Raw genomic sequence first — 24,065 nt, forward strand, 5'->3', positions numbered from 1 at the left:
CCTTACAAGCCGGTTTTGTGGGGTTGAGTTAGGCTTAAAACCCACTTTCTAATATGGTATCAGAGCCATGGTTAGTGCCTATCCTAGCGAGTTCTAAGTGGACATTCTATTCTTCTATTCCACCCGCTATCGGGCCGTTATCGGACCACCCAATTTCTACTATCACGCACGAGATGTCTATACCTCGACGTGAAGGGGGTGTGTTGGAAGTCCCACATCGACTAGAGATAAGGCCAAATTATAATATATAAGTGAGGTGCAAACCTCACCCTACAAGCCGGTTTTGTGGGGTTGAGTTAGGCTTAAAACCCACTTTCTAATATGGTATCAGAGCCATGGTTAGTGCCTATCCTAGCGAGTTCTAAGTGGACATTCTATTCTTCTATTCCACCCGCTATCGGGCCGTTATCGGACCACCCAATTTCTACTATCACGCACGAGATGTCTATACCTCGACGTGAAGGGGGTGTGTTGGAAGTCCCACATTCTACAATATGGTATCAGAGCCATGGTTAGTGCCTATCCTAGCGAGTTCTAAGTGGACATTCTATTCTTCTATTCCACCCGCTATCGGGCCGTTATCGGACCACCCAATTTCTACTATCACGCACGAGATGTCTATACCTCGACGTGAAGGGGGTGTGTTGGAAGTCCCACATCGACTAGAGATAAGGCCAAATTATAATATATAAGTGAGGTGCAAACCTAGAGCCATGTGCAAACCTCACCTTACAAGCCGGTTTTGTGGGGTTGAGTTAGGCTTAAAACCCACTTTCTAATATGGTATCAGAGCCATGGTTAGTGCCTATCCTAGCGAGTTCTAAGTGGACATTCTATTCTTCTAATTCCACCCGCTATCAGGGCCGTTATCGGACCACCCAATTTCTACTATCACGCACGAGATGTCTATACCTCGACGTGAAGGGGGTGTGTTGGAAGTCCCACATCGACTAGAGATAAGGCCAAATTATAATATATAAGTGAGGTGCAAACCTCACCCTACAAGCCGGTTTTGTGGGGTTGAGTTAGGCTTAAAACCCACTTTCTAATACCCCGTGGACAAGGTATCTGCACAAGGGTACCCTTGGTCATGAGGCTCCAAAACCACTCACTTCCCAAACCAGAGTTGGTGCTGGAGTATAATGACAAACATGTGCCCACGGATGAGGCTCACGTCTCTGAAGCCATTTTTGCTGCGACAGATGAACTTGCCGGCTCTGGGAAAGGAATTTCGAACACCCCATTAACTCTTATCGTGAAGAAGAATGGCGTTCCTGATCTCACGATGATCGATCTTCCCGGCATTACGCGAGTGCCTGTTCAAGGTCAACCTTTGGATATATATGACCAGGTTGTGAATACTATTATGGAGTATATAAAGCCTGAGGAGAGCATTATTCTCAATGTTTTATCTGCCGCTGTTGATTTCTCAACTTGTGAGTCCATTAGGATGTCACAGACTGTTGACAAAACGGGAGCGAGGACTCTTGCTGTTGTCACAAAAGTTGATATGTTCCCGGATGGACTGTGTGAGAAAGTAAATGCTGATGATGTGAACATCGGTCTTGGCTATGTGTGTGTAAGAAATCGCATTGGAGATGAGTCCTACGAAGAAGCTCGTGAAAAAGAAGCCAAACTATTCAAGACACACAAGCTTTTGTCCAACATTGACAAGTCCATTGTTGGTATTCCGGTTTTGGCAGAGAAGTTGGTTCAGCTTCAAGCGGCTAGTATTTCCAAAATATTGCCTGAGATTGTTAAGAAGATCAATGACAAACTTGATTCTCAGCTTTCCAAGCTGGAAAAATTTCCCAGAAAACTCACCTCCTCGGTTGATGTTATGTCTGCATTCATGGATGTCATTGGGTTGACAAGGGAGTCCCTATGCAAGATTCTTCTGAAGGGAGAATTTGACAAGTACCCTGATGACAAACAAATGCATTGCACTGCTCGCCTTGTTGAAATGCTGGATCTGTACTCTAATGATCTCCGCCAGGGTTCTGAAAGTAGTGCTGAAGAGAAGTTTTTGATGGAAGAAATTAAGGTGCTAGAAGAAACCAAGCGGATTGGACTTCCAAACTTCATGCCACGCACTGTTTTTCTTACACGTTTACACAGTAAAGTGGAATCCATTTCAAGCATACCAATTAAGTTCATTGACAAGGTGTAGGACTATCTTGAGGAGGTGGGGGTAACTATCCTGAAACATCACTCAGAACATTATCACCAACTTCAGACATCTTTAAGACTTGCTTGGCAGAAGCTCATTGCTAAGATGAGGGAAAATTCTATGAAATATATGCAGGAGGTTGTAGAAATGGAGAAGCTGACCGATTACTCTTGCAATCCTGAATACACAATTGAGTATAATAAACTGATTGCCAGCCAGAATTATTTGGTGGAAAATGTTAAAGCACGTCCTTCCCTGATGATATCTATTAATGGTTTTGGGACTGTTGCGGTTAGTCATCTGACCCTGTACACAACTTTACTTCCGCAAGCTTTTGACTTGAAAGTGAGACTAACAGCATACTGGAAGATTGTGCTTCAGAGGCTTATAGACAACACTGCACTGCATTTGCAATTCAGCATTTTCAACCTTCTGAACAAGGATCTAGGATATGAGGTTTTGAAGGATATGGTGTCTCCTAGTGGAGGTGGAATAGAGAGATTGTTTGAGGAAACTCCTTCAGTTGCTGTGAAGCGTGACAATCTCAATAGGAGCATTAAGATTCTCAAGGATAGTAAGGAAGTGGTGGCTAGCATAATTGACAAAATTTCTACCTATGGTAATCAGAATTAGGAATGTCTTTTTTGATGTTTGTGACCATGTTAATGTTGCATCTAAGGTTTTAGATCAAGTGTCCCTAAAGTGGTAGATGTATAGGTTTTGTGTTGGTGTATTCTCTAGTTTTTTAGTTTTGTGTGTGGTGTCGTTTATGATTACAATGAATGTGTGATTAGGATCCCAATGAATGTGTTGACGTTTTATCCTTGTTCTTCCTAAAGTGCTGTCCGGCAAAATGACTGACTTGAACTACCAAATGTTGCATGTTTTTTGTTTGTTTTCCAAGAGTATTCACCGTCAAATGTTGGAGGAATGAATCATAAGTTGTCTTGGTACATTTAGAATCATTTCTGGCTTCTTTTTTAACCCCAGAACCAACCTTCCAAAAATTTGTGTCAACAAATTTCTCGCTTCACGGAGTTGATGTGGCCCAACAGGAATTATAGGTGTCTTGTTTCATGCAATTGATAATATCAACTTTATTAGCGTTATTAGCATTAGATGCTAACAGGAGAGAGAGAGAAATGTATGCCATTTTAATTACAAAAGAAAAATAAAATAAAATAAAGCTTGAATCTAAGGGGTAAACAACTGTGATTATAGTAAACTTTAAAAAAATGTATACGATCATGTTCTATATTGTTGGGATTTACATAACAAATATGCACATAACAAAACAAAATGGCGCGTGATTGAAAGCATTGCATCCAGAGTAAACCACTGTAATGATCTATAACAGTGAGATGATTCAATGTCCATGGACCTATTTGATGTAGGTAAGTTCTAAAGGAAGGAAAAAACATAAGTTAATCTACTGAGTTTGGAATTAATTGCAAACTCCAACTTGACTCAACTTAAAATTGTAGAAGTTTAAACTGTAAAATTATAAAATTATTAAAAAATTACAAAATAAAAGGTTTCAAAATTATAAAATTGTAAAAATGAGAATTAGATACAAATTTACAAAAAAGTTATGTTATTATTTATAGATATTGTCGATAGGTAATTTATAAAATGGTAATTTATAAATTTCATCTATAAGTAATTATTTATAAATTTTATATATAGGAAATTTTGTGCGGACTAAATTTGTATGTAATTAAATAGTGAGATTATGTAATGTCACTATAGGATTAATTAGTTTTAATAACATTTATTTTTGTTACATTTATTAAAAATGTTATGTATACCTATATTGATTTGTTAAAAATGGGTAAATAATATAGAATGTTGAAGTCTGATTTGATATTGGTTTATAAAAATGGGTTGGATTAGATTGGTATGTTAATTGGAAATGAGTTGAATTTTATTGTTCAATTTGACATGTTGTCGTTTGTTTTTTTTTTATCATTAAAAGTGTAATATTACATGAAAATGAGTTGATTTTCTTTTTTACATCAAAATGGCTGATGTCGGATTGCTATAGGTTGATTTTGAACTGAAAATGGCTAAAATGGTCATCATCTGAACCGTTTTAGATCTTAGTCGAGCTGTATCAGATATTAGTCTAGCCATATCAAATCTTGGTCAAACTGTCATATTGTGTTAATATAAAGTGTTGTAGTGTGAGTTTAATTTTTTTTTAATGAAAACAAATTGTTGGACAATCTTATTAGACATCAGACTTAACGGATTAGGTTCGTTCAGACTCTCAAGTTAAAAACACTATCTTAATCCACTTTTTTTAATTAGGCTGACATCCAACTTAATAATTTTGTCATATCTAACAATACTTGTTTAAAAATATTACCACAATTAATACAAATAATAATATTGTAACATTTTTAAATAAATGTTACTATAGATAATTAATCAAGTTTCCTTTTTTTTTCAATTGTAAATTTATAGAACATTTTAAAATAATAACAATAAATTTATTAATTAATCAATTTTATAATAACATTGCAACAATTAATATTAATTTAAAAATTAACATTTTAAAGTAATATTTTAATTTATTTAAAAATAAATTTAAATTAACAATCGTTTGAAAATAAGAACACATATCTAACGGTAATACATTGTTTTCAATCTAAACTTTGTTCCTCACTTCTATTTCCATCTTCTGGTAATATCATTATATCATTATTCTGGTAATATCATTATGTGTGCTAAACACAAGGACAAGCAAGATCAGTGCGATAAAAGAGAAATTTGTTTCCAAAGAATCTGAATATATGGGTGTAATATTGTGAAATAGTTGATTCACCTTGTTTGCAATTGTGAATGCCTGCCTTCCTGAATGCGGAACTTATCACCATGAGAAAATCTTTGGAGAAGATCACTCCAAATGTCTGAATCCATCCACATAATTGATTGTTTGATATTGCTGATCATGGAGCGAGTAAGCCATTCGATCACCATCTTGTTGCAATGCTTCTAGGCTTCATGCAGAAGATCAGTGCGCGATGGGCAGGAGAGGGTACCAAGAAGAAACTTTTCTTTGTTCTTGGTTTCAAAAGCAACAAACACATCTCGTTTCCATTGCTGATATCAAGGGTTTGTGAAACAAGATTGAGAGCAGGACTTTCTCCTGGTGAGATGATCCAATTGAGGAGTGGTCATGGAGAGATGAGAGAAGGAGAAGAACAACGGAACAAAGATTAACCTGATACCATGTGAGTGTATTGAAGAAGAGAAATGAGGTAAAGGAAATCCTTTATTAAAACAATTACATAAGAGAGGCATTGAATATATAGGTATGTTCAAGCCATTAGAAAAGCTGAACAAAACTAAAAAACAGAAGCAACAGAAAAACTGATATAACATGAAAACTAAAAGCTGAAGAAGATATTAATGATATCTCGTGAAAATGGAAGGTTATATGCATGTGCGAAGAGCACTCTTGCTTACTCTGGCGTGTCGATGATAAAAAATTTCAAGGCATATGGTAAAGAATTTAATTAATATCATTATTAAAAAATAATAAAAATGCATCATTATTAAATTTTAAAAAAATGGTTAAATATTCATGAACCATCGTAGATAATTGGTTTTGTTATAAATTACACAATACTTATCAAACAATATATTTCATTTTTGGATTTTCAAAACATGATGTAATTTTTTAAAATATAAATTAAAAGATAAATAAATATTAAATTAAAATAAGAAACCATTTAAAAAGTTTAATATATAAAAAAATCATTTTAAAACAACATATTAATTAACCTATTTCCCAAAGTAATAAACTTTGTTATTATCATTCTGAAAGCAGCAAAACTTTATAACACAGAAAAAGTGAGATGCAGGATGGATTGCTCAATAGAGAAAATTTTAAGTATTTATTAATAACACACGGCAGAGTTACAGAGGTTTAAACATTATAATGGAAGTTAAGGAGAGGAAACAGGGGAAGGGAAGAACTTTCAAGAATACCAGACATACCCTTAATACAGTTACAAATTATTATATATAGAACACACATTGCAGTTACTAACGGGTAAATGTTTCCCTTATCTTTGATCAATAACTTCCAAGTTTTGCGCATCTCTCGCTTACTGCGCCTCGATTCAATCGTTACCACATTCCCTAATATGTTGTTGATACAATTAACTACAAGGATCTCCACTCTTACCAACACCACATTCCTCCTGACTCTTGCTCCACTCAGTCTCGTTCCAATTCGTTACCTTACCCTCACTTGGAAATGGCAGAAGGAACCCTCGCCTCTGTTTTCGATCATTCAACACCAAAAACTGAGCTATACGACGTTAAAAATGTTGCACCTATGGTGTCTTCTTACAATCAGCGCATACGTCCGATCCTTGACGCTCTTGAGAACCTGAGGCGGCTAAACATCACCAAAGAAGGGATACAGCTTCCAGCCATAGTGGTAGTTGGTGACCAATCTTCTGGAAAGTCCAGTGTCTTAGAATCTCTGGCTGGAATCAACTTGCCCCGTGGACAAGGTATCTGCACAAGGGTACCCTTGGTCATGAGGCTCCAAAACCACTCACATCCCAAACCAGAGTTGGAGCTGGAGTATAATGACAAACATGTGCCCACGGATGAGGCTCACGTCTCTGAAGCCATTTGTGCTGCGACAGATGAACTTGCCGGCTATGGGAAAGGAATTTCGAACACCCCATTAACTCTTATCGTGAAGAAGAATGGTGCTCCTGATCTCACCATGATCGATCTTCCCGGCATTACGCGAGTGGCTGTTCAAGGTCAACCTTTGGATATATATGACCAGGTTGTCAATATTATTATGGAGTATATAAAGCCTGAGGAGAGCATTATTCTCAATGTTTTATCTGCCACTGCTGATTTCTCTACCTATGAGTCCATTAGGATGTCGCAGACTGTTGACAAAACGGGAGCGAGGACTCTTGCTGTTGTCACAAAAGTTGATAAATCCCCGGAGGGACTGCCTGAGAAGGTAAATGCTGATGATGTGAACATCGGTCTTGGCTATGTGTGTGTAAGAAATCGCATTGGAGATGAGTCCTACGAAGAAGCTCGTGAAGAAGAAGCCAAACTATTCAAGACACACAAGCTTTTGTCCAACATTGACAAGTCCATTGTTGGTATTCCGGTTTTGGCAGAGAAGTTGGTTCAGCTTCAAGCGGCTAGTATTTCCAAAATATTGCCTGAGATTGTTAAGAAGATCAATGACAAACTTGATTCTCAGCTTTCCAAGCTGGAAAAATTTCCCAGAAAACTCACCTCCTCGGTTGATGTTATGTCTGCATTCATGGATGTCATTGGGTTGACAAGAGAGTCCCTATGCAAGATTCTTCTGAAGGGAGAATTTGACAAGTACCCTGATGACAAACAAATGCATTGCACTGCTCGCCTGATTGAAATGCTGGATCAGTACTCTAATGATCTCCGCCAGGGTTCTGATAGTGCTGATGAGAAGTTTTTGATGGAAGAAATTAAGGTGCTAGAAGAAACCAAGCGGATTGGACTTCCAAACTTCATGCCACGCACTGTTTTTCTTACACGTTTACACAGTAAAGTGGAATCCATTTCAAGCATACCAATTAAGTTCATTGACAAGGTGTGGGACTATCTTGAAGATGTGGGGGTAACTATCCTGAAACATCACTCAGAACATTATCACCAACTTCAGACATCTTTAAGACTTGCTTGGCAGAAGCTCATTGCTAAGATGAGGGAAAATTCTATGAAATATATGCAGGAGGTTGTAGAAATGGAGAAGCTAACCGATTACTCTTGCAATCCTGAATACACAATTGAGTATAATAAACTGATTGCCAGCCAGAATTATTTGGTGGAAAGAGTTCAAGCAAGTTCTTCCCAGACATTTCCTAAGTGTTCTTCTCAGATAGTTATTAATGGTTCAGTTCGTAAGTGTTTTTCTCAGATAGATATTAATGGTTTTGGGAGTGTTCCGGTTAGTCATCTGACCCTGTACACAACTTTACTTCCGCAAGCTTTTGAGTTGAAAGTGAGACTAACAGCATACTGGAAGATTGTGCTTCAGAGGCTTATAGACAACACTGCACTGCATTTGCAATTCAGCATTTTCAACCTTTTAAGGAAGGATCTAGGGTATGAGGTTTTGAATGATATGGTGTCTCCTAGTGGAGGTGGAATAGAGAGATTGTTTGAGGAAACTCCTTCAGTTGCTGTGAAGCGGGACGATCTCAATAGGAGCATTAAGACTCTTAAGGAAAGTAAGGAAGTGGTGGCTAGCATAATTGACAAAATTTCTACCTATGGTAATTAAAATTAAGAATGTCTTTTTTGATGTTCGTGACCATGTTAATGTTGCATCTAAGGTTTTAGAGCAAAGTGTCCGTTAAGTGTTAGTATAATTAGATATATGGTTTTTAGGTTGCTGTGTTCTCTAGGTTTAGCTTGGTGTGTGTTGTAGTTGTATAACTCGTAGTGTGTGATTTGGCTCCCACGTTAGTTATTCTTTTTCTTGTTGTCTTATGATCAAGGCACTGAGTTAGGTTCACAATGATGGGTTGACGTTTTATCCTTGTTTCTTGAATACCCTAAAGTGCTTTCCTGCAAAATGACTGATTTGAATGTTGCATTGTTTTGTTCTTTCTGTTTGTCTTCCAAGAATATCCGTCCCCCACAATATCAGTTGTTTTATATAAACTTTAAGTTGTACTTTTTTTATATATGACTTCAATATTCATTTTATACATGATTGAGAATTTAATAAAAAGATTAATATTAACCTATCTGATAAAAAAAAATATAACAAATGGAAGAACATAAGTTAATAGAATTAGGTTAGTTGCAACAAAATCCAAATTTCTCTCTATTTAGTTGGGTTAATAAACTGTTCTTCCCTTTTTGTTTTCTTTTTCAAAATTCAACACAAGATAAAATTTGGAATGTGGCCACCCATAATCAGAAGGTTCATACCAAAAGCGCATTTTTATCCGTTACAAACACATAATTTATTACAGTTTACATTGCGTATGAATTAAGCTTTTACCATATTTTTGTGCGTAAAACTAGGGAGAGACTCCAAGCAGAAAACTATATACCACGGGAGAAACCAAAAGTATTTACATAAGTCAAAATGGCTAAAGAAAAAATAAAGATTAAACATCATAACAAGTTTTTAACTCTTAGAAGTAACCTATCTGTACACTACTAAATACAAATAAAAACAAAATAAAGGTGACAGAAAAAATATTCTCGTAGTCTTCTGGAGAGACCTCTGCAGAAAGCAGAGAACTACTCCAGTGAGTGGAAATGGAAGGTTATATGCATGTGCGAGGAGCATTCTTGCTTAATCTGGCTGTTGATGATAAAAAATTTCAAGGCCTAAACAGCTGGAGCAACCACTGCTAATTGGTAAGTGCGTATCCAAGTTGTTGACAGGGGTAGCTAACTATTGTCAGTTGAACAATGATCCTCAATATTACTGCTAGTGTGAGTATTACCACCAGATGCTGAGCTGAATGTATGAGACGATGAATTACCACTCAAACTCTGCTTTGATCGATGTTGATGGAGGTCCCTTAAGGATTTGAACCTTAAATCCTCACTGTAGGTACTTGGTTCTGGAATTGCATCAGGAATATCTAATTCTCCTTCAAACATATTCACCACCTCAGACATCGTAGGCCTAAGAGATACAGAAGCATTTGTGCACAGGAGAGCAATTCTGACCACCTTTTCTAATTCCGTTTCATTAAGGTCTGGCCCCAACCTTTCGTCAACAATCCCCACTAATTTCTTAGCTTGATTTAACTGACATGCCTGAAAATACCAATTATTGTTATCTTAAAAGGATTAAGTAACTTTAAACAAGTAATGGCAAGAAGAATGATGGGTTTATAATTGAAAAAAATACAGCTAGGTGCTTTGAGCATACCCAATCAAGAAGACAAGCACTTCCATCGTCTGGTAGATAATTGTTATTGCTTTTCCCACTAATAATTTCTAATGCTACAACTCCAAAACTGTAAACATCGGCCTTGTAACTAAGATGGCCCCATAATGCATATTCTGGTGCCATATATCCTCTACGACAAAAAAAAAATGGAAAAGCAAATTTAGGTACTGGGAAATAATATTCAGAGATTTATGTATGATTAGTGCTAAGGCAACCTACATAGTCCCAGCAACTCGGGTGCTGATATGGGTTTTCTCTGTTTCATCAAGCCTAGCCAAGCCAAAGTCAGATATTTTTGGATTCAAATCCCCATCGAGTAACACATTAGAAGCCTTGATATCTCTGTGCACTATCTTGAATCTTGACTCATCATGGAGAAATGCTAGACCTTTCGCTATGCCAATGCAAATCCTAAACCTTGTGGGCCAATCCAATTTAAGCTGTTGGTTCTCACTACCTACAGAGATCATGGGGCCTTACAAACATATTGCTGAAATCCCCTTTAGAGGGATCGTAGGCGAAATAATTTAGGCATAGAGAAATATACGTAAATATCAGATTTTTTATTCATACAGAGCTTCTTACATGACCACATATATGATCAAGAAATTGATGGACAAGTAATGACTAACCAAATAAAGCTCGGGCCAGGCTGTTATTTTCCATGTACTCATATACCAGCAAAAGTTGTTCCCCTTCAGCACAGTATCCATGAAGCTTTACGAGGTTGGGGTGTTGCACACAAGATATCAACCCTATTTCATTTATGAATTCCCGATTTCCCTGCCGTGATTTTGATGACAATTGCTTGACCGCTATAAAAGTACCATCTACCAATTGACCCTGCATTGTCGCATCCCGGTTACCAGAAACCTAGTGTACCAGGCATAAACAGAAAATTCCATTCAAATAAAGTAAAATTATTTGGAAGTTGTCTAAAAACCTTGTATACGGGACCAAAACCGCCTTCTCCTATCTTATTAGCAGAAGAGAAGTCATTGGTGGCAGCTCTGATATGCTCCAAGCTAAAATTACCTGCTTGAATATCTCCATCTTTTGCATCTGGCCATGTAAGTCATGCGAAATTTTTATTAGTCAGTAGTTATCTATATATCCTACTGTAAACAAAAGCCTCAAACTTATCAGTTCTGCATAATTAAAATAGTGATTGAAAGCAAAATAATTAGTTTGTGCAAACTTTTATTCTCACTCCCCTATGGATATTTCGTAGAATTCATCTTTCAATGTATAATACTTCACCTTCTTTCTTTCGCGGTTTCCCTCTGAAAAAGCCTTTCCACTTCCACCAAATGAGTCCAAATATAAAGAGCACTAAGCATACAGCACCGGCTACAATGGCAATGATTATCGAAACAGCAACTTTCTTTTGTCCATTTGAGCAAGTTCTAGAATCTGTTCAAAGAATAAGGTATCACACTGATATTTTACTCAGCACTACCCATCATATTCATAACATCACTTCGAAAAACACAATGTCATTCCACTCATAAGATTGCTGTCAATACTAAAATGTGTAGCCTTCAACTAATATACGTAGAAATGATATTGAGAGTATAAGGAATGCTTACCTAAGAAGTGACAAGAAACGGACATTGCATTTTGTCTTTACTAAGAAGATAAAGAAAGCCATATGAAGAATGCTATTTAAGAAACAAAAAAGAGCGTACCAAATTTAAAAATGAAAGCAGAACTACTATTTCATGATGCTCTTGTTCTCTAAGGGCATTCTTTTTTCAATAGTAACAGAGTAGTGTATTCTAGAAAAGTGATGTTAGACTTAGACACCGTAAACTGTGATGGTGACACTGACACCCTTCTTCGAATTCAAATACAATAAATTTACACCCATGTTGCCATGGGGTAGTATTCACCTGAAACCACAGATATAGCTGATACAAGGGGGCCATAAACTCCAACATCAGGAATTCTAGTCGTTCCTTTTCCAGCCCAGTAGAATCTAATCTCCAAGATATTATTTGTGATGCTGATATTGGGTATGGGCAGTACCAGTGGTTTTTCAGTAACATTCGTTTCATTCTCTATATTAAAATTTTTGCGAGTGATTCTTCCCTGAGACAAAGTCAATGCATTAATTCATAATCTGGAAATTAAAATAAAATTCATTAGTTAAATCGGTTACCTGAACATAGATATCAAATATGCGCTTCCCAAGACTTTTATATGTTCTATCATTTGTAAACTGTATCTCTGCAAAGTGAAGGTTTACAGTATAGTTCCCATTTTGCATGCAGTTGTGGAAATAAGTAAGTGTAATTGGAGATACACGCGCCGTTTTATATAATTCTGGCAGATTTGAAGATGGAAGAGATACAATGTAGCGTACGTTCTGGGACTCAAAATCATCCATGAAGTCCCCAGTGCTACTAAATCCCCAGTGATCATCATCACTGTAGAAATACGTTGCAGTGCCACCCTGAACATCTCCGTCTCCGGCATAAAGCTTTTCTCCTCTATCATCTTTTACCCTTACATCCTTCCCACCACAGTTAACATGTAAACAACTTGAAACTGAAAAATGCTTGAGAAATTAAAATAGTGTGAGAGGATTTTTTTGACAGTGAATAAGAAAATTTACAGTACAAAATTTCATATGCAATTCAACATAACTGTCATACAAAGCAAAGAGTTATTTTGTACTATGCATTTACTTTCATTTCAATGTTGCTACATATACACATATTTACACACAAATCACCTTACAATTTTCATCATTTGACTAAGCAACATTTCCACTCGTGTACATTTTGATCCAACTATATATATTCCGCTAGTATGAGGTGCACATCTAATTTGGAAGATCTTTGGGCTTCATCCTTCTAATTCGAGGTAATTTTTATAAGGTCTTGCCTTTTCTGGCTTACCAGTTTAAAGGGGTGTGATATTCTAAATAATAGAGAATAATCTAGTCAAGTACAATAAGATTTCCTAATACAGAGGATGTTTAATATTTTTAAATCATGTAATTTAATATAACTTACACCGTGAACAACTGAAATTCTTGTAGCAAGGAACATACTCCTCCCTGTCAATTGCAAAATAGAAATTCCTCAATAGTTTTCAAATACAAATTAATTAGTATGTACTGTACTTATAAAAAAGTTTGAATATCTTTGACAAACCTTTTTCCATACATTCTCCTCCCTCAAAAGTTTTGTGGGACATTATAAAATACATTAAGTACTAAATTATGTATTAGAAAGACAGTGTGAATCCTGTATTGTTTGCATTTGCTAAGAAAATTTATAATAATTTATTACTATATCATTTTCTCATTAATTAAAGTAGAGGAAAATAATGATGTTAAAACAATAGTCAGGACTAGCACAGCACTTGTTTGGTCTACATGCCAATTAAATTCTTGAAAATAAATTTTTCAATTAGGCTTCTTGGCTAATCAAAACTAGAGAAGCGGTCTTACAACTTATTCTTCAGAAGCGAGGTTCTGAACAAATTCAGATTCAAGTTCCTGCTAAGTGAAACAGCAAGAAACAAATTTCAGTTTAGAAAAATATAAACTTGAAAAATATAAAGGAAATACTATTGAAAATGTTTTCACTGACATGCCATCCTGACAAGCAGGTTGCTCGTAGTCTTGCCAAGTAAAGTTGTTGTATGATAGATCACTGTGTCCAACACAATAAGAGAGCTTTTGTCAATAAACCATAAATTGAAGTCCAAATCTGTTTATAATTATGTACTCCCACTAAAAAAGTGAAATTTAAACCATTCAAGACCAATTACTGATAAAATATCTTCTAGTATTGAACACATTAAAATGCCATCATGGTTCCCACCTTCTTTCAATCTTTTCCAAAAAACTAGTATATAAAAGTAAGATCCTTCATAAGATCTCTATATTAGAGATGTTCTAAGCGTAGAAAGGAATATAAGTCGTATTGCCCTTTGTGTTCAACCAAAATTACACAGACTAAGTTCTTTTAAATAACTTTTGAGATTAGATGACTGAGTTTAAGTTCCTCTCTGTATGGGAGTGTTTTCCTTTCTACAAGCTCATATTAAGTAGATTTAGTAAATCATATCTAAATATAAGGTATGAAATACATCTAGAATAAAGATGAACCAACTGGGTATTGTCTACATTCTGCAATTGCTTTTACTCAGGAAATAATTTCATCGTGATTTTTTTATGCCAAATCTATTATGCAGTGAACCACATACTCAATGACTAAGAAATCTATTGAGTTATACTAAACATTCCAAATCTACGAGAGTAAAACCTTAATTGCAGAAAATTAATATAGATAAAGAATTTTGAACCACAAGAAACTTACATGCTACTTCCATCCTTCAGGACTGAATTCGGTATATTGCCACTAAGCATATTACCTGTTAGGTAACTAACAGAAGCAATGCCAAACTGTTTAATTCATTGTGTCAATACTTGGACATAAAAACAAATATTCAGTTTCATTATTAAAAACTGCGTACATTTCATGATTCTGGAATCATGAAAATTGGATTAGAAATATCTCACTTTAGTAGAAAATTTGCTTTCAAATGCAGAGATCTGTTATCTGCATAAGTTCTTCTCCCTTAGGTTTTAAGTCAAAATTATACATTAGAGTAAGATGCTTACATAAATCTTAGACGCCTTGCACTTATAATTGATGAAATTCCCCCAACGAGCATGTTAAAACTGACATCCCTATCATAAATTTTTGAAAATATAGAATTTAAATTTTAATGAGGCAATACTCTTTTACAGGAAACATGTAATCATACAATAATATAAGAAGCTTGTATTACAAGTTAAAACAAGTCAATAACAAGTATAGTGCCGATTCATAAATCTTAATACACCGGAGATTTATAACTTTTTTCCTGTGTCTCCTGACAAATAGATTTGTAGTTTATGTATTTAGAAAATAAATAACTCTGAACCTTTAACATATGATTAATCACAGAGACTTATACTAATATTTCCTGGCACAGTTACTCAACTTCGGATTCTAAAGCTGTAACAAAAAATACTCAGCTCATTCTCATATTGATATTTGCATTGTATTGCCTTATTGCCTTACTATATTCAAACTGGATTTAAATATGTATTGTTTAGAATTCAGTCAACAGAAAATCTTTTCTTTTGTCTTTTACCTTTTAATGTAGATGTACATATTGTTTATTATATATCTTTCTAACTCAAACCTTGGATTAGGATGCTAGACAGGGGTGGATGCGCATTATGGATTGTGGGAGCAATTGCTGCCACAAGAATTTATATTTTATTTGCTAACATATGAAAAAAGAAACTTTACCCCACATTATAACTATGGTAAAACTCAAACATAATACCTTGTTGAAACATTAAACCTAAAGTATTTTATTTTCGTGGAAATATTATAAATTATTATTGCCTACGCTTAGAAAAATTTCAAAATCTGCCATTGGTCCCAAAGAAAAACGGAATAAACATGTTATAGGTATACAATCTTCACACGCTTACTTACAAAGTCACCAAATTCTTCATTGTCCAGATGTATGAAGGTATAACACCAGATAAGTTACAGCTCCTTAGAATCCTTAAAACACAAAAATTCAGTTGCCTTAAACTTCAAACTACTGGTTGAAAGAATATATATTCCCATTTAAGAAACAAAACGTGACAAAATATTATCACTAGTAGACGTACAATATAGTCAAGTTTGCCATGTTTTCCAGATGAGGAAAGACCTGCGCAGGACTTTCTATGTCACTGATTCTTCTGTATAAGCATGGCTACCATGAGCTACAATACAGATATGATAGACAGAATGAAGCGTAAAATGTACAATGATTCGAGGTACTAAAAGAAAGATATACTCACAGCATAACTAAGTTCTTCAAGAGAGAGATATTTGATGGGAAGGGTCCCTCTAGTCCACTTGCATGCATTTCTCTTCACAGGTTTTACATTGGTAAGAGTATGAAGTTAGAAACAATACAAGATTTAACATTTAACAAAGAAAGGAAGTAGAATCTCACAGTCTCTGGAGATGTTGCCAGCTCTGTATGAAACTAGGTACTGTTCCAGTAAAATAGTTATCATTTATTCTACTGCAATGTGATAATGAATTGTATGCATGAGCTGCAGTGTATGTGTTACGTAGTTGGGTTATAATTAAGGAAAAGGAACAAAATCAAAGCTCACAAGTCTGTCAAATTTTGTAGCCCAGCAAGTGTAAGTGGTAAGTTCCCAGTCAATTGATTGGATGACAGAACCCTTCCTTGTTGAAATTGCAGAAAAAAAACCGTTAGAGAGAGAAAGTAAAAAAAGTAAAATCAAATAATCATACTAAAAAGTGAAAACAAAAAAAGGAATTGGGATGCCTTACAAGGTCTGCAAGTTGATTAGTTTCCCAAGCTCAGGTGGAACAGCACCAGAAAATTGGTTTGCTTCAAGCATTCTAATAGGAAACAAGAAAAATGAAGAGGTTAGTAAGTTATACCTCATTCTGGAGGATTTCAATAAACCTGATAATATCTAGGATAAATATGAATGAATTAAATTAGAGCTTGGAACATACATATATGTAAGAGTTGTAAAATTTCCTAGATGCTTTGGAATTTCCCCAGATAAGCGATTCACAAGAAGAGAACTGCAGACAGTTGTGTGTAATATGTCAGTAATATAAAATAAGAATGATAGAGCGAAAAGTTTGCAGTAGTTGGAAAATACTCAGACTCACATCGAAGCTAATTTCATTGAAGCCCATTCCTCTGGAATTGAACCGGTGAAACAATTGTAAGCAAAATCTCTGTCCATGGAGGAATTTTTTTGGAAATATTAAGATAAAGGAGTCACTGAACTATAAAATGTTCATAACGGGAATAAACCAAATCAAGTTGTAAGAACCCATTACAATTTTTTTAACAAGAAACAACGATTAACTTATTTAAATTGGTCATACACATCTTGTAGAAAAGGTAGTTTGGCAAGTTGAGGTGGGAGTGTGCCAGGTAGACTAAGCCGCTTGAGAGTCCTAAACATACAAACATTGTTCATCAGGGCTAAAACAGAAATTTGAGACTACTTCTGGATTTAGATAACTGAATGTGGAAATTCAAGAGGTAAAACTGCGAAAACACGTAACCCAAGGAAAATAAACTAGTTTTGTAGTCATACATCTTCACAACATGACAGACAGTATTGTCTTCAAAACTGCAATCACAAACAATGCTCCTCTCTGATTCAGCTGGTGGTTCTTGCGTTAGTCCAACCATTTCAATAATGCAGGAATCAGCATCAAATTTCCAATATGCCGATCCCATAGCACTCGCAATTTCTTTAAGGGCATCAACTAAATGGCAACATAAACATGTAACCACCATAAGCATTGTAGTTTTAAACAGCAGTAATTAGCACGTTAATCTAATATCAACTGGACAACTTCCCAACCAAAGGGAAATCCTGCTTCAATGTTCATATAATTAAGAAAATTAAAGTGGATAGATATAAATTATTAATCAAAACTTCACCCATAAATTATTCATCTTAAATCATGAGCAACTACGACAACAGGTTACTGAAATACGCTGAACTAGAACTTCAGCAGCTCCAATCCGTAGTGTTTCCACATCTGCAAAAATGAAACTAAAGATACCTTCTTCTTGAGGTAATTTTGATGCAGAAACTGTCAGCAATTGGAAGCAACTTAGAGCAATAAAAAGGAAGACAAAGAAACTGGCAACTCCCATGTTGCTCTAAGGGGTGAAAAAGAACGACCAGATTGGCTAAGCTAAACCTCTACTATTCGAGGCTCATTTTTTCTCACACTGCAGCTAACTTACGTGCAATAATTGAGTTGAAGGAACCTAACTGAGTTGGAGAATGGAGATAATGGATCTGAAGATGGAACAGTCGGAGTCAAAGACACTGTCACTATATTAATTGCGTGTTTGTACTTTTCAGATGATGCCTTGATTTGAATTGTTTTGCTAAACTTTAGAATGGTTTAAGAAAAACCATAGACATATATGTTTTAATACAATTTTATTAAATATTCACACTTTCAATAAATACTAAGAATAAAGTAATTGTGATGATTTAACAATTAATATATTAATTCACCCAAGAAGTCACTAAAAAAATTAATAATGTACTGTAAAAAAATATTTCTTTAGTAAATTTTAAAAATTGAAAAAGTATGATAATTTCGGACCCAGCTAGTACACTCAAATATGAATATGAAAATAGACATTAAAGTCGGTAAACGAAATCCATGTCCCGTACCAGAATACGAGGCGTTTAGAGTTTGTGAACGAAAATCAATAGATAATTGTAGTAGGTGATAAAAGTTATAACATGGTATTTTAATATATTAAAATTTATTACTATGTATTATTGACATATACTGTTTAATAAAAATACTTCTTTATTTTAACATATTTGAATAAATATAACTTTTGTTTGAGGTGTTGTGGTCCCTAACTACTTATGTCACCGCAACAGTGTTAATTTAAGAAAAAAAAAAATGAAATGAATAAGTTTAAGGTATAATTGTTAATGTCACCAAGAACACTTGCAAGGAAGTGGAAAAAAACGAGTTTGAACACCAAGTTTCATATTCAACGAATCTCGTTAATTATGAAGCAATGTCAAATATTCATGGTTTTCAGGGGTTGAAAAAGTAAATATTAGCCTTTTTCTTTTGAGGAGATTTGAAGATATATTTTTTTTATCGTTTTTTTTAACGAATTTGGAAATAAATAAGAGTGAATTTAAAAATAATTTTTTTTAATTTGTCACGTCAATACAATTCTAAACTAATTCTCATAAATTTTATTTTCAAATTCACTCTCATTTATCTCCAAGCTCAAAAAAACGAAAAAGAAAAATTATCTTCAAATCTTCTTTAAATCTCCTCAAATTCATTCCCTCAACTCCATTTAAAAGAAAAAGGGGCAGGATCTTTCCTCCGAAAGTTCATATTAATAGATGGTGACAAGATACTATATTTTTCAACTCTAAAATGCAGTTGTTTTCGGATATGGTATTCAATTCAATGTGCAAAAGAGCGGAGTTATCGTGTGGTTCAGAATTGTTCACATTTTAAATTTAATTCCTGAGTCTTAATATATTGAACATCAATGAAAATATTTACAATGGTACTCATAGCACAGAATTTAGAATGATTACAAAATTTAAACGAATTTCTTGGTCCCATGAACATGAGATAAAAGTATGTATTTAAAATATTATGTTTATTTATAAGATTTTTTATTCTATATATAAAAATTAATAATATCCATAAATATAATAATTTCTTATTTATATGTTAAATTATAATAATAATAATAATATAATATTTTACTAGATTAATCATATATTTTGTTAATATATAATATTAAAATATATCATAATATAATTAAATTAATCAGTTAATATTTTGTTAATACATGATAATTACATCAACAAATATTTTTTAGAAGTAAAAAATATAGGTTATTTTTTATTAACATAATATTACTATAAATATTATAATATAATCAAATATATTATAATATTATTATAATCATTTTTCAGCAATTTAGCATAATATTTGTCTTTATTAACATAATTATAGGTTATTTTTTGTATTTAACTTTTTTTATGTCACTTTAGTATTTAAACACCATATGACCAATGCAAATAAAACAATTCAATACTTTTTTTATATTGGTATCAAGGCTTTTAATCCACAACCACAACAATTATGTCATCCACGGCAACTAAAACAATGTCTTTCCATCTATAACCTCTATACATAGACAATTATCCATTATATGCTAGGAAGAATAGTATGTCTTAACCAATTTGTTGTTGCAAATATTACTAAAATCAAGTCATTTTAAGATGATAGATGAATTCTATGTCAATTAATATTGCAACTTACTTCATTGTGAAAGATCTAAACAGTTTTGGAATGAAGCTCAAAGCCTTGTTGGTTTCGCACCAAATTCAGAATCATTTATTTTAAATATGAATTTCACACCACACGAAAAGGAGACATGAAGTTGGAACAATATCTTGACAAGATGAAAAACTTGATAAGTTAAAGCTAGTAGGTTCACCAATTTCTAACTCTAATTTAGTGATTCAAACACTAATTGGTTTGGATTTTCATTACAATTCAATGGTTATCAAATTGTCTAATCAAATTAACATTAGTTGGGTTGAATTGCAAACCCAATTGTTCCTTTGAAAGTTGATTAGATCAACTGAATAATTTCAGCAACCTTAATTTGAATGCCTACAAACTTTGCTACTTGAGTTCAACGACAACAAATTTAGATTCCAAAATGATTGGAAATGTTTTAATTTCAGAAAAGAGATGATAGAAAAAAAGGTAAGGTGTCTAAACCAATATGACATGTATAAAGAAGAATACATATGTTTTTGTTAATATAGTTATTATTTTGAATAATTGTAATAGTAAACTACGTGTTTTTTTTTATATGCTAGGTTCTATCAAACCTGTAATATTTTATTTAGTAAATTATTTTATTAAATGGATGTTATATTAAATTTCATAAATTAATAAAACTATTAACATTAATTAACGAAAATATAAGAAAAAGTATATAATATCATAAGTTGTGTTCTTTTATTATATATATATATATATATATATATATATATATATATATATATATATATATATATATATAAAACTTTTAAAACGAACCATTAAATATAATTTTTCTACAAAATTAATACAGACTTAATTAGTGTAATGATTTATTAGGTAATATCAATTTAAATTTTACATATAAAATAAGAAGAATATTGATAATAAAAATATCTATATAATAACTTAATATAAATATGTTTTATTGTTAATAGTCTTTTATGATAAAATCATTATTATTAGTTTTAAAAGATATTGTTTTAAAAAAATAATTAATACCATAAAAATATTAAATGGCAAAAAAATTGAAACACTTATTAACATAGTTAACATTGATAAGTAAATAAAATAAATATAAATTAAAAATTAAAAAATAAAATGTGACATCCCAAAATATATAGCAATGTATATATGTAGAATGCATCGATTATAATAATAGAAAGCAGTTAAGAATACACAATAGATAGGATTAAGGAGTACAGTTATCCAAGTCTGGCTGGGAAGTTTTAAAACTTAAGTACAAGTTCATAATTCTCCAAAATACATTATTGAATAAAGATTCAATGGGACCTAAAGAATGTTTCCAAAATACATATCATGATAAAATGAAGGCTAGAAGTCTTTCAAAATAAACAGCAATTTAAATTAAGAGCTAGTAGAAATCCTAAGCACTAGGGGCTGGGTCTTCCTCAACTTCCAAAGCTTGCTCCAAAGGTACATCATCACCTACTGCTCACATCCAAAGGATTGGATGATCATCGCAAGGGGGAAAGCAAACACATGCAACACATACAAATGCAAGGGTGAGCTAGGTCTCAAACAATCATACAATTCATTTTCAATCAATCTAGCATTTCCCATAATATCCATACACACATAAACACCTTAGTCATCATAAACATAAGCATTTATTTCATGAAACTCATCAAAACAAATATCCTATCATGTTAAGACTCTAGACACGTCCGGACTTGGAATGAATGTAGAGCTGGGGCGGGTTGTGCACTTGTGATGGCCCCTACTGCTTTGCAAAGCCATTGCCGAGGGGTTCCACCCGACCATACACAAGGCTAGTCCGTTACCGCGGAATAGACCTTCAGTGATAGCGCCTACCCTAGGACCTCCCACTACTCCCACCACACGCGTCAATCCTCTCTAAGTGAGAATGAAAGACCGTTGGAGTGTTAGGGATAACCCCCCATATGGAAGCCTCTCACATTCATTCAATACACTAACTGATCCCACCGAGAGATCTTAATTTCATATTCAATCCGACCACTTTAAATCACATGATATTCCTCTTGGATCAATAATGTACCTCATAAACCACTTTGATTCAATCAACATAAAATTTCATAGTCATTCAAGTGCATTCTTACTATATTGTCTCATACCAAACCCATACACCCTCATACAACATTAACCATGTCATAAAACAACTCATACATTACATACTTTCACAAAACCATCACTTATCAACACAAAATTCTTTAGGACTTTTAATTACCAATACTTAAGTAATTCAAACATCTTGAAGACCCTCACCAATGGCTCCGGAAGGGTCAAAAACCCCCAGAACGAACTAAAGAACGTCCAAAACGGACGTCCGGAACCCCACAAACTATCAAAAACAAACACGACAACAGAAAATTTCGCCCAAGCGCCCTTTAGGGGCGCCTAAGCGAGAATTATGCAGATTTTTCTGCATAATTGAGCAATTCTACCCCCTTTTACCAATTCTAATCCTTTTGGTGAACTTCTACAACCCATAAGTCAACTTTCATGCTAAAATAAACTTACCTAAACAATTCTAATCCTTTCTAACATTATTATAAAGTGTTTATGCATTGATTTAGGTTCTACAACTTCAATTTTATCAACCTAGAGGTTTAAATTCAATTCTACAACTTGGAGTTGATTTTTAACCATTTAAACATGCCTACTAAGTCACACATGACCTACCTAAGTTATCTAAACTGACTAGGATCACCAAGAATGCCTAACTCTAAATTTGACCACCACACTTCCTTTCTAACTCTAAAACACCAATTTACCCAACTTAGGGACCCAAAACCCAATCTTACCACTTTGCACCTATCTTGACCAATTTAGTGACTCAAACAAGTCACAATACAGTGGGTGAAACTGTCCCCACAGTCCAAAAACATGACAAACCTCATTTGCTCAAAATCACTACCTCACTTCCTCTAAAATGACCAAAAAGTGACCCTAAGACACTTGATTTTCCTTCCTATCAACACCACAACAAATTTTCCACACCAAAGCAGTTCCAACATACATAATTCATCACTCAAAATCATCCCAAACAGTTCATATCCATCAATCACCAAATTCACATAACACTCACACTTCCATACATGCATTTCAAGTTAGCAAAAATCAAAATTATGCTTCCAACAACATACCAATTTGAAAATCATCATGCATTCACGTCATACAACTAAATCGAAAAAGAAGAACTAGCTCCCCTTACCTTAAATTTCCAACACTTAAACTCAAGAGGAAAACCAAAGGCACTCTAGAAAAATTGACAGCACCTATATTTCACCAAATGGTGATAGAAATTAGTCTCTAAAATAAGCTTAGGGTTAAGATTTTGGGGAAAATCACAAGTGAACTACATGCAGCAAAATTTGCTACATGATCACAGTTCAAAAAGGGGAAAGTTACTTAGCCTACGAAATCGCAAATGCAATCGGTGAAAATTGGAGCCCTTGATGCAAAGATCGCCTAGACGTCTGCGGAATGGGGATCCAGTGACTCAATGGAGGGGAAATCTAGAGAGAAGAATGAGTTTTGGAGAGGACAATGTTAGAGAGATGTTTGAAGGAGAGAAAATGAAATGTAAGTTTCTGAAAATGTCTTCAGAAACTGTTTTTAAGTTTTATTTATTTATTATATTTTGTTAAGGTTATTACATAAAATAAATAAATTAAAAAATAAAATAATTTCTATATAAATATGACAATAAAATAAATATAAAAAAAATTAAAATATCAAATAACTAAAAATATAACTTTTTAAGACAATTATAACAAAATAGAATAGATATTAAAATAAAATTTCAGGTATTTTTTTCTTATATTATAATAAATAACAAATTTTAAAAAAATTAAAAAATCCGACGTGACTCTTCTGTAAACAAAAATGATGTTGTTACATTAAAATTTTTAAAACAGAACCAAATTAATTGATATAAAAAAAACAATTTGAGATTTTCACGACGAATCACATCGCTTAAATTGTTTTTTACTAGATGAGAAAACCG

At 33.7% G+C, this 24,065-nt stretch overlaps 2 protein-coding genes and 1 pseudogene across 4 annotated transcripts; 2 read left to right on the forward strand and 1 right to left on the reverse strand.

Annotated features, from left to right (window-relative positions):
* Positions 1-867: 867 nt before the first annotated feature.
* LOC124825974 (dynamin-related protein 4C-like) lies at positions 868-3,032 on the forward strand. Its single transcript, XM_088115450.1, has one exon. The coding sequence runs from the start codon at positions 1,091-1,093 to the stop codon at positions 2,168-2,170; it is 1,080 nt and encodes a 359-aa protein (XP_087971576.1). The 5' UTR covers positions 868-1,090; the 3' UTR covers positions 2,171-3,032.
* Positions 3,033-6,325: 3,293 nt separating this feature from the next.
* Positions 6,326-8,809, forward strand: LOC124825873 (dynamin-related protein 4C pseudogene; annotated as a pseudogene).
* A 436-nt stretch (positions 8,810-9,245) lies between these two features.
* Positions 9,246-18,063, reverse strand: LOC124825917 (putative LRR receptor-like serine/threonine-protein kinase RFK1). Of its 3 annotated transcripts, none has more exons than XM_047298658.2 (24): positions 17,771-18,063; positions 17,293-17,467; positions 17,078-17,149; positions 16,856-16,924; positions 16,694-16,765; positions 16,502-16,573; positions 16,318-16,389; positions 16,152-16,223; positions 15,994-16,065; positions 15,820-15,891; positions 15,638-15,709; positions 14,767-14,835; positions 14,462-14,527; positions 13,730-13,792; positions 13,588-13,635; positions 13,148-13,191; positions 12,289-12,677; positions 12,020-12,218; positions 11,388-11,540; positions 11,071-11,189; positions 10,760-10,970; positions 10,347-10,584; positions 10,107-10,257; positions 9,246-9,991 (listed from the first exon to the last, which is right to left on the reverse strand). In XM_047298658.2, exons 1-24 carry the CDS (start codon positions 17,862-17,864, stop codon positions 9,617-9,619), a joined length of 3,039 nt encoding a protein of 1,012 aa, XP_047154614.1. In that variant the 5' UTR covers positions 17,865-18,063; the 3' UTR covers positions 9,246-9,616. The 3 variants fall into 3 exon arrangements, with proteins under 3 accessions (XP_047154614.1, XP_047154613.1, XP_087972764.1); XM_047298657.2 differs by having other exon boundaries at positions 13,588-13,638; XM_088116638.1 differs by having other exon boundaries at positions 13,588-13,638; positions 17,646-18,060.
* Between the last annotated feature and the right edge of the window lie 6,002 nt (positions 18,064-24,065).

This window comes from Vigna umbellata, chromosome 5 (genome assembly GCF_029865625.1).
Source record: "Vigna umbellata cultivar VRB3 chromosome 5, Vumbellata_1.0, whole genome shotgun sequence".
Taxonomy (NCBI): domain Eukaryota; kingdom Viridiplantae; phylum Streptophyta; class Magnoliopsida; order Fabales; family Fabaceae; genus Vigna; species Vigna umbellata.